Source organism: Nestor notabilis, unplaced genomic scaffold (assembly GCF_000696875.1).
Source record: "Nestor notabilis isolate BGI_N333 unplaced genomic scaffold, ASM69687v1 scaffold30038, whole genome shotgun sequence".
Taxonomy (NCBI): Eukaryota; Metazoa; Chordata; class Aves; order Psittaciformes; family Psittacidae; genus Nestor; species Nestor notabilis.
The window spans coordinates 1-11,220 of record NW_009939181.1 but is presented as its reverse complement, the minus strand read 5'-3'; the positions used below and the strand labels follow the sequence as shown (position 1 = coordinate 11,220).

At 45.7% G+C, this 11,220-nt stretch overlaps 1 protein-coding gene across 1 annotated transcript in view; it reads left to right on the top strand.

Annotated features, from left to right (window-relative positions):
* LOC104409759 (BCL-6 corepressor-like) overlaps positions 1-11,061 on the top strand; it is a gene marked incomplete at its 3' end in the record, with an annotated part of 15,150 nt that extends 4,089 nt beyond the window's left edge. Inside the window, exons 4-7 of the mRNA XM_010019721.1 lie at positions 6-1,303; positions 2,160-2,213; positions 2,658-2,841; positions 10,780-11,061. Coding sequence (XP_010018023.1) covers positions 6-1,303; positions 2,160-2,213; positions 2,658-2,841; positions 10,780-11,061 — 1,818 coding nt within the window. The remainder of the gene's footprint in view (positions 1-5; positions 1,304-2,159; positions 2,214-2,657; positions 2,842-10,779) is intronic.
* Between the last annotated feature and the right edge of the window lie 159 nt (positions 11,062-11,220).

Here is an 11,220-nt window from a genome sequence, read left to right as displayed (position 1 = left end):
GGGGGGACGGCCAGCGTCAGCGTCGCCAGCTCCCAATCCCAACATGGATTGCACCAAGACGGCCAGGAGCTCTGCGGAGAGCACCGCATCGGTTATACAGCATGTCGGGCAGCCTGTCGCCACCCCTGCGAAACACAGCAGTAAGGTGGCCAAATCCTGCAGCCAGGAAGCCAACTTCAAGACAAGCGAGACTGCCCTGGCCTCCAGCCCCATCTTCCTGCCTCCTAATGAAGCGTTTCGCTCCCCACCGCTGCCCTACCCCAGGAGTTACCTCCCATACCCGGTGCCAGAGGGAATAGCCATCAGCCCTCTGTCCCTCCATGGGAAAGGACACGTATATCCTCACCCTGTCTTGCTGCCCAATGGCAGCCTCTATCCTGGCCACCTGGCTCCCAAACCCGGCCTTCCCTACAGCCTGCCGGCGGGTCGAGGGGAGTTCATGACCTACCAAGACGCGCTGGGTATGGGCATGGTGCACCCCATGCTGCTGCAGCATTCAGCTTTGGAGATCAATAAGGAGGAGAAGGTGGAAAGGAGGTCACGGTCTCATGAGAGGGTCCGCTACGAGGACCCGGCTCTGCGATGCCGGTTGCCAGAGCTCCTGGAGAGCGGTGGGAAGATGCATTTTGAAGTACCCAGTGACAAGAGTGTGAAATTGCACCAGAGCTCTGGCCACAGTAAAAACTCATCCAAAAGTGACAAACACCTTTTCCCGGATCTTCTGCGAGACGAGCAAGAGGCTAAAAGTGAAGCAAACGTAACGAAAGCCAGCTTTGCTGCGGAAAGCAGTAATCAGGCTAATGACCCTACAAAGCACAAGGTAGAGCAGGCGTCTCAGCACAGAGATTTTATTGTAATGAGAGAGGAGTTTGGAAGAAATAATGATCTTCACGAAACCTATAATTTCAAGCAAGCCCAGAGTTCGTCAGTGTTCAGCTTAAGGAAAGAAGATTTATCTGTCAGCCAGCCTAAGGAGAGAGTGGCAGTCCAGCCTTTGCCCACTTACTTGGAAGGCGCTCATGAGAGTGATGCTCCAGCTCTGGCTTTTGGCAAGGTGCAGGAGGACGCGAAGCCATTCAGCATGGGGACAGCAGCACCAAGTATTGACACCAACCAGACCTATACCAAAGATGGAGCCGACGATGCAGAATCTGCCGACGGCAAAATACTGAAACCCAAGCCGTCAAAGTTGGCCAAGAGGATCGCGAACTCTGCCGGTTACGTAGGTGATCGATTCAAGTGTGTGACGACCGAGCTGTACGCGGACTCCAGCCAGCTCAGCCGGGAGCAGCGGGCGTTGCAGGTGAGTCCGCGCGGTCCAATGACTGCCGCGCTTTGTGTCGTTATTTCTGTATGGCAAGTCGCAGTCAAGTTTTAAAGTTGAGAGAAGCAACGCAGGTGGGGAAATCAGGAGGTGTTTTTGTCAGGGTGTGCTCGCCAGAAAAACGTTTTTAAATAGCAAAGTAAGCTTGTTAATGAGAGCGAGACAATATAAATAATAGAATGTATGGTTTTTACCTATGTACGCGTTAGTAAGCTTTAAAGGGCTTTTACTAAGATCTGGTAAAAATGTTAATGTACGTGTGAAATGTTTGTGCAGTTACGGAGGGGAGTCGGACAGGCATGCATGTTACCGTGGCGCTTGCGATGGCTGTAATTTCTCAGCTGGCCTGTAGTGCCAGCTAGCAAAGCGTACCCAGAAGTTGTGATTAGCATGCCAAACGTGCCGCTTGATGGAGAGGAGTTGCAGCCATTGTAGGGAAGAGTAGGAGCGGTACTGAGGTTGATGCTGAGGGATGACAGATAGTGTATAGGAATATCCTTAAGGTATTTTACTTTAAATGAAGGGATGAGTTAAGCCAAATTGTTTTGCATTGTTAAGAAAAGAATTGGTTTATGCTTATAAAAATGGATGAAATTATCTAAATGATCCATTGAGTGCCCATTTTAATTACATAGGGAAGAGTAGGAGCGGTACTGAGGTTGATGCTGAGGGATGACAGATAGTGTATAGGAATATCCTTAAGGTATTTTACTTTAAATGAAGGGATGAGTTAAGCCAAATTGTTTTGCATTGTTAAGAAAAGAATTGGTTTATGCTTATAAAAATGGATGAAATTATCTAAATGATCCATTGAGTGCCCATTTTAATTACATAGATGGAAGGATTACAAGAGGACAGTATTTTATGTCTACCTGCTGCTTACTGTGAGGTCAGTTCTTCAAATTTTTATTACTAGACTCTTACATAAACCTTTGAGTTAAATTTCATTTCCGAATACACAAAGGGAAGTTTGTGGGCCATAGTTGTCTTTATTCATTGTACGGTTTTGTGTTGTTTTTATTTTCTTTTTCTTTTCTTTTTGTTTTTGTCTCTTTTTACCTCCAAAATGGAATGTTTTTTGTTTTATATACAGTATACATTTATATATATCTTTTATATATATATACTTATATATGAAAGAATTGTGTGGTTATTTGCATATAGATGCTAGAACATTGTTTTACAAGTCAGGTGTGTTAAGCTCCTACCCTAGCTATCTATCTGAAAGCTTGGTTTTGAGCCGATTATTCTTTGGAAATGCTTTCATATAAGGTAAGGCAAATGAAGTCGCTTTTATCGCAAGACTTTTTTTTCATATCAATTCTCTTTCTAGCGTGCAATGATGCGCTTCTCAGAGTTGGAGATGAAAGAGAGAGAAGGCCAAACAGCTACCAAAGACTCAGAGGTCTGCAGATTCAGCCAGGCAGACTGGGAAAACTTGAAAGGAAACAGTGAAAAGAAGCCAAAGCCTGTCTCTCTGGAAGATGCCATTGCTGACCAAAATGACAATGACAGATGTAAGCGAATTTAGATGGCTTTCTGAAGCGCGTACATGTGTCTTTATGCCATGGCAGCTTGTGGCAAAGCCGCGCGGGCAGCGTGATCTTTGTGTTCTTGGGGTGTTGCTGGTTAAAGTCACTGACTTCAGGCTCTGCAGGTATGGAGCTGCCATGGCTGGGGGCTCTCTGTGCTTCTTTTGGGATCTGCAAGTTACTGGTTCCAATTGTACCTGCTTTTCAGGAGATAGTTAACTGTCGCTGAAATTTACGCCTTGAGGAGACTGTCCTTAATTGTGGATGGGGTACCACATCAACCAGGGAAGGCAAAGGTCCAAGGTTATATTTTAAATGCAGAAAGGAAGTGGGGAAGAGAGAGAGGCAAGGAAGAATTCAGCTTCCTGAAATTGCTGGATTGTAGTGCTGGGAGATGCCAGTATTGTAGCATTCAGGCAAAGCAAAGGTGGGGGACTGAAGATGGTGGAGAGCAGGAAAGGACGTGATCTACCAGGCTGTCACCCATAAAAGCTGGCTTTAAAACTCCAGATGATGAGAAACTGTTTTGTCTGGGTGACTTCTTGCTGCAGTGGCTGTGGGGGTGTGCAGCAGGTCCTCATGGGCTTGTGGGTGGCTGCAAAATTCACACGGGGCTGGCTGCTCCCTCCACTCTGTGGCAAGGTGTTGGAGGACTATGGAAAATACATGCTAGTGACAGTGTCCTAAAAGTAAGAGAAACTTCAAGAAAAAAAATGGTATTAAGGAATTTTTTTTTATTTTTTTTTTTACTGTATGCGAGAAAAACAGCTTTTTTTTTTTTTTTTTTTTAAAAAAAAAAAGCTTTTAGTTAGCATGTGGCTTCCATCAATTTCCCATTTTTTTCTTTTACCTATATAACCAAGGAATCGATCAGTTCCTTCTGCCACTACGTTGTTTTGAACAACTCAGAGAAAAAAACACCCCAACTATGGTGAAAGTATTGCAAAACAGGAGGAAACACTGCAGACTTCATTGTGTGTTTGTATGTGCATGTGTAAAGTGGTGGTTGTGTGTGTTCTTCTGTAGGTGGAAATTCATGAGTAGGGCTAGTAGAAAATTTTGTTCAGGCAATTTAATAACTTTGAATTATCGTTCTGGTCTTTGGTTAATGCTTTTGGCAGAAAGCATGCTGGTTAGTCATACTTGCTTGGTTATTCACCTAAATCAAGTTACTGTGGTATTGCTGTCACTGAAATAATAGCCTCAACAAAAATCAGCCTGGCAAAATAGAAAGGGCAAGTTTTAACTGTGGAAGTAGAGGAAGTACCAGGGTGGGGAGAGGCAGGCTAAGCTCCTGGAAGCCAAGCAGGCTTTCCCTTCTCTAAGCGGTACTGAGGTGGATTTTGGGAGAAAGGCACAGGTGCTGTTCCTGTGCTAAAGGCTAAAGCTCACCAGGACGCTGCCCCAGTTTTCCCCCTTGCAGCTTCCCTTGCTCCCCAGAGGGCTCAGGGTGCCCTGGTGATGTCCTGTGTTAAATCTCACCCTGAGTATACTGGAAAGCATAAAGAGCAGCAGAGCATTGGGGTCCTGCCAGCTTGTTCTGGCTGCTGGGCAAGAAGGGTCCAGGGGATGAGAGGGGAATGGTGGTCTGTGGGGTAGGGATCAGTGCAGGGAGGGGAGGGAAAGTCTGCTTAGCAGGACTTTGGGGAGGAAGAGCACTAGAGCATTGTGTTTTGCTGAAAAAGCTCCTTCCCATCCTTGCAAAAGGCTGGCTATGGTGGGTCATTGAATTCATCATTTAGTGAGGTCTGCAGCACTTGAATCTGCTGGCTAAAGTGGGTTTGAGATTATTAAGTAACTGTTGGAAGCAGGGAAAGTATGTTCAGTCTTACGTTAGTACGTTCCTCTCCTCTACTAATTGGCTCTGACTTAACAGGCTCTTTCAGAGTTGAGCGGAAGGTCTGAACTCCTAAAGGTGCAGATGTGTTCTGCTGAGGGAGCTCATCCTCTGTATGCCTGCCTGTACAGCAGCAAATACTTACCAGTACAGACTCAGCTCTCAGTAAGTTTTTTATTGTGTCGGTTCCCCTCCTGTCCCTTGGGACAGCAGCTGATAAATCAGGAAGCCGAGTTTCACACTTCTTGAATGCCGCTAGTGTAGTGGCTTGGGCTCTGGTGGGGCTTGAGCCGTCAGTGGTTGTGATGCATCTCTCACCATGCAACTAGCAAAGGGGTGGTGTGTTCTGCCTGCTCTTCCCTTCGTTATTCACTAGCGAGAGCCAGGGCTATTTACCTCTTGCTTTCCCTTTCCCTCCAATTTCTCATCACACTGTCGGTGCATTTGGCTTTAAAGCTCTTGAACGGGAACTAGCTGAGTGTTTGCAACCTCTTCCATTTTCCTTTTTGCGTCCTGCAAGTGATCTTGCTGCTGAAAAGATGTTTCACCTCGTTTTATGTAGTGTTCATCCAGTGCTGTCTAAAATCAAAGCAGCGTGCCTTTACGTGTGTGAGCGGGAGATATAGGAGCAAAACCGGCGAGCTGTTGGGCATGAGCACTTCACCTGCCTGGTGTTGGTGGCGAAGAGGAAAACCACAACCAAAGCAGTGATTTTAGCAGGGAACCGGCTTGTGGGGTTCTTTGCTGCTGCCTTGGTGTGGAGTGCAGGAGCCCATTGGGCCCTAGCATCTGCTCACCCCCTTGGCTCCTCTAAATCTACGATTGCAATGACAACAACAACAACAAAAGGCTAAATAGCAGGCAGGTGATGCTTACAGAGGCATCTGATGGGATGGGAACTCCTTTTTTCAGCTTGCTCTGGGACCTGCTCCTTTTCCTAGCTGTACAGCTTATGTATGGATGGACTTTTTTGGGAAGTAAATGAAGGCACCGTATCAGATTCTTTAAACTTTTCCTCTGACTTGGCGGTGCGTGGCTTTGCTGTACTGAGAGTCTTCTTTAAGCTCCGTCGTGCCTTCTGGAGAAGCGTAAAAAGATGGGGTTTTGTTCTTTTTTTTTATTTTTTCCAGTTTTTGTTTTCTTAAAAAGGCCCAATTTAAGGGAGGTAGCCATGTTAGCTAATTAATGAGCAATTAAAGCCAAGGAGTAGAGTAGAAGTGCTTTAATTGTCTCCCATCTCGTTTAGGTTTTGCCGGGTGTTCTGAGAGCAGCCGTGAAGCTGCTTTGTTGCCAAGGTGACTCGTAAATGTTGCTGAGGCAATGCTGCTCTGGTGCATTTCCATAGCACAAACATGATAAATTATGGGATGCATATGTCATGAGTCATAGGATTGTTCAGAGATCAAGTGATTTAAGCTATTGGCATGGACACGCGCGTCAATACGGGCATGTGATGATCGCATGTTGGTTCATAACAAAGCTCTTGTAGCGGTATTGAAAATCATACACGAGTGTGAAAGATTGAATAAATTCTGCAAGCTGTGAATTTCTTGATCGGGAAGTGTGATTTTACCTGTTTATCTAATTTTCCAAGAGGAAGACACTGCCCATTTAAATCTGAGCTGGGAAAAATAAAACCTGATCTGTTGAAAGCCTCATCTAAAGGCGTGAGGTCATGGGGAAAAAGTTAAACCAGTTTCTGTGTGTGAAAGTAAATGGTGTAATGTGCCAAAGCCTTTAGAGCTGGTCTTCAGCGTCAGAGCAGCACGCTGGTGTCCCTTTGCATGGTAATCCCCTGCTTTTCAATCCAGGCTCTGTGTATACCTGAACAAATGAAAGATGGAGACAGTAAACATGTCCTTTGCCCTGGTCAGTTATTACCTTCCTGCTGCAGGACATAGTGCGAAAAAAAAAAGGGGGAGAAACAAAAGCCAGTGCAGGGAGAATGGCGGTTGCTTGTTTGTGCAGTGTGCTAGGCTTGGGCAGCAGGAAAGAAACGTGGAAAGATCCCAGGCAGCGGTACGTGGAGGGAAAAATGAACTTGTCTGGGTTCCCTCTGCCCCACGGAGTCCTCAGAATTGGATGCTGAAGGTGACTTCACGGAATTTCTTGCTGTTATGATCTTCATGCTGAATACTGGGTTTTAGCATTTGGATAGTCATTATCATCCTTGGATGAATAAAGGGTGCCTCTATAAGTGAGCGCAGTGAGAGGTTGCTCCAGGGAAGAGGAAAGACTGTTTTTAGCTGCCATGTTATTTGAAAAAAAGAATTGCAGTCTAAACACTAAGATGTGTTTCCTTGTTAGCATCGCATGGGAGGGCCTGGTCTCAAGCAGCTGACAGCAACAGGAAGGTGGAAAAACAAAGGAAAGTTTTTTTTGTTGGTAGTGTGTTTATGCGTGTGTGTAACTGTTCCTCATGTAGCCCATGCACTAAGGAGGAGATGCTGCTTCAGGCAGAAATCATATGTGAAGAAGCATCTTTTTTAATTCTTCCTTGTTTCTAGACTGGTAGGACAGTGAGAAATGGTTTGAGTTGTTGGTGCTGGTTCTCACAGCTGGTGTGACACTGGCAAATGCTGGAGGCTTGAGGAAGGAACACATTTAAGAGTTTAATCTCCTTACTCATCGAGGTGTGTTGCTATGAGAACTCAGCATTTATCCTGTGTTTCTGGCTACCTCGTCACTGTTTGAATAATGATGATATGAAAACTCCCAAGTATTTTGTTGTTGTTTTCTTCCTGGCGTGGAGAAAAGGATGTTGTAGATACATGGCAGGGGGGAACAAAAGCAAATAAATTCTCCCTGCCCTTGTTGGGCTTGCACGATATGCTTATGTTGCTTTGCCTCATGTTGACATTTATATCTTAATTTGGGGAGACATTGCGTCTGATCTGGGTTGCTTGCAAAACAGTTTGAGGACAGAGTGGAATCTGGTGGTAAAATATTAATAGAGCCTGCGCCCCGTAGGCGGCCACTGCTCTGCCAAGGGGAAAAACCTCTGGGCATGCAATGTGTCTTTACAAGCTGCGTAGGGAGCCTGACAGCCTGTGGGTTATGCTGTGTCCCGAGCAGCGACTGACCTTTGTTCTTCCGTGGTGAAAATCCGGCTGTGGAAGAGGCGGGGAGCATCGGCAACGGAGCAGCCAGGCAAGGACGCGTCCTGCGCGGCTCCACGGCTTCGCTGTCCTCCTGTGCCAGTACAGGATGATTACACAACCCGGATTAACGTGCAGAGATGTCGCTGCTCTGATGGCCTTAACCGCATCTAGGGGGATGGATTTGGGAGACGCGTGTGCAGCGGGCAGTCCTCGAGAGGGATTTCTCGCTTGGCAGCCAAGAAGATGTAGCTCTCGTTGCTTCAGGGGTCTCCCTTGGTTGTGGCCAGAGAGCGGAGGCAAAGGTGTTGCAGAGCTGCTGGCAGCGACGGCTTTTTGGATAAGCTTCAATAGGTGTCTGCTGCTCTCCCCAGCACGTGGAGCCCCGGAGAAATACTGACAGTGACAGGCTGTTCATGAGGGTTCAGCAAATGTCTTTTCCCTCCTTTTGATTCATTAGCATGGACGGTCTGAGTGAGCAGCGCTTGGCATCCTTGTGCTGAGGCCTCTTGCAGATAGAGAAGGAATTAATCTGCAGCGGTTTGCTTTCAGTGGTGGCAGGCTGGAATTAGCTTGCTGTTTCCTGTGAGCCCCAAAGATTAAGACTGTCAACCCTCCCACCCCCCCAGCCTGCTACTTCCTCTGACCCTGCAAAAGCTTCTCTGGGAATTGGTCAGGATGTGCCTGCCTTTTTTCAGGCTAGACAGGGTTAGGAGCAGGAAAGCTGTCCCGATCTAGTGACTCTTAACATGAACCATGGTGTGTAGCTGCTGGTATTGCTGGAGACACAAACACTATAAACAGTGGGAGTGTGGCAGAGAGTGCCCTTACCTCATCTGTTTAGGGAAACCGACCATATAAGTATTATATTTCCTTATGAAAAGGGGGAAAATAGCAGACAGCATTAAAAATGTAAAATGGAATTGTAGAGAATAATTTCTAAAGTGATACTTAAAATGTGGCTGGTCCAGCTTGTTTTATGCTGTGTGAAACGGGACTGCCGGTGCTGTTGGTGTGATTATAGGATACAGCTGTTGGGCAGCATCTTCGTGCCAGATGTGCAAGCATGGGGTGTTGCCAGATTCATTCTGGTTCCGGAGGACACTGGTGATTTAGAGGCACAGTCATAGTAAGATGAGATACCTGTTTTCTGCAGCATGTTAAGTGTTGCTGGCTGGAAGTGTGACAAACTGCACTTTAAAGTCTTGAAGGGAGCAGGTGTTGGCCAGACGGCCTTGTGGAGGTGAGCATCGCCAAACAGCAGAATGGCCCGAGCGTCCCGCTCGCCTGGAAAAAGTCTACTTCTGTTTTGATTTTTCTTGGCCAGATATCTTCTGCTGTTTCATAAAGCAGCCCTGCAGGCAGCTTCCCAAGCAGCGTAAAAATGATGGTGGGGTGCCTGCAAACATCTTCAGAACCCTAGGTGCTCCTTGGAGCCATTTCCAAGTTGTGGTGATGAATGATCTCATGAGAGTTCTCCCGCTCCTAGCCTTCCATTGCTGACAACAGATACTTCAAGGACAAGTTGCGAAACCAGAAAGTGTTGGTATAGCTGTAGGAAGGTGCTGTCAAGGTTGGGTGGGATAGAGTTGGGTTGCATCCAGGGGCTGTCAGTGCTTGGATGCTGGTGTGGTGGGTCTTGGAGGGGAAAGTGGGCTGGAGGGGATCCGTATCTGCCTTGGTGAGGGGGAAAAGCAGAAGTTGAGGGCCAGGTTGCACAGGGGAGGAAGCTGAGTAAGGATGGGCAGGGAGGGGAAACTGAGCTGTCAGCAGTACAGGTAGGAAACCAGCAGATGAGTTTGCAAGAAGGGAAATGGGAGAAGGAGGAAGAGCAAGGAGGAGGAAGACAAAAAGAGACAGTGAGCCATGCAGAAGGAGGACAGAGCATACAGTTTGTCAAACAGCGGCAGATGTGCAGAAAGAGTACTGGTCAGCCAGGAGGGCTAAAACACGGGGGAAAACCAACTTGTTTGTGAGCCTTGTGAATAGGAAGCTGATTAACAGTGTTTCAGTCTGTACTGTGTGTCTGCCTAACGGTGCCTCGGCTAGTTTGGTTAAACCCAGGAAAATAATACTTATTCAAGGTGATGATTACGTGTCACATTTAAAATTGCTTAAGCTGTCTCTGAATTTGGGGTAACAGTATTGGAGAGGGGAAGCTGAAGTTAGGGCAGGCATGGCAACATGGGGTGTTTTTGTGGCTAATGTGTCAGACTGGTTTCTAGTAAGCTTTTCATAGCTCGCTGCTGCTGGAAATATTGCCTGAAAAAAGTGAGGTCTTTTTTAAGAGGAGGTGACCGAGATCATGTGATATACAGTGACTGGCTGATTACTTGAAGTGAGTGAACCTTTTTATAACCTTGGACTCAAGTAGTGCTTTTTGCAAAATATCACAGCTATTCTTGGTGGTATTCCCGTGTACATGTGTGTGTGCTCCATATCCCATTTATATCTCCAGAAGAAGGGACAAATGCTTTTAAGTCAGACTCTGCAGTTCAGTGCAAGAAGTTAGGGAAGAATTAAGAATTAGCAAAAGACTAATACTTCAGTATCATCAAACGGTATTTTTGAAAATAAAGTCATTGCAAAGTGGAGTTTGCATTATTTACCATGTTTCTGTGGGGCGAGGCTGCTTTCTGAAAAGGGTCTGTGCTTTTGATATCCAAAGATGTTTCTTTATTTGAAATAGCATATTGTGATGTTTCTATGGATACAGATATTTTGAATATTGTACTTCTTAAATGGATGTAAAAACAACAGAAAGTATTGTGCTTATGGGGTTTTTGTACTTAACTGGTGAGAAAACCGCTGCCTTAGGCTGACCAGCGGAGACTTGTTCCAAAGTACAGTTTTGTGTTTATTTGCATACCTCATGAGGCATACATAAGTCATGATGGAGATGACTCTGAGGAGATCAGAGAGCATAGCTTGCTCACAATGAATTGTTTTGTATTTATTAGGTCGTGGTGTTTGTTTTTTTGTTTTTAGGTAACTTTACTAGTACAGAAAACAACCAAGGTCACTTTCTTGAAACTCCAGAGGAAAAAGATCTCTCAAATGAGAAATGTTATTTAGAGAGACATTCTATATATGAAAAAGCGGAAGACCAGTCAGCAGAAGATATTGGCCAACATCCATGTCCACGTCTGGACAGGAAGCGTAAACACTCTGGTGAGAGAGTGCAAAACGATGGCAGCCAAAATGAAAGCTTTGTGGATGAACTGCAGGATGAACTTACATCAAAAGCAAAAAAGAAGAAGAACTCCAAAGGTAAGACAGCATTTTGCTTTGGTCTCTCTTAAGGAATGTCTTGTGAAAGGAACGTCCCTTTGGCTTAATGTGTTTCCATTTTTGAACTTGATAGTTACTAATGTGAGCACTGTCATTTCACTTTAAATTATATATATATATATTTATATATGTATGTAT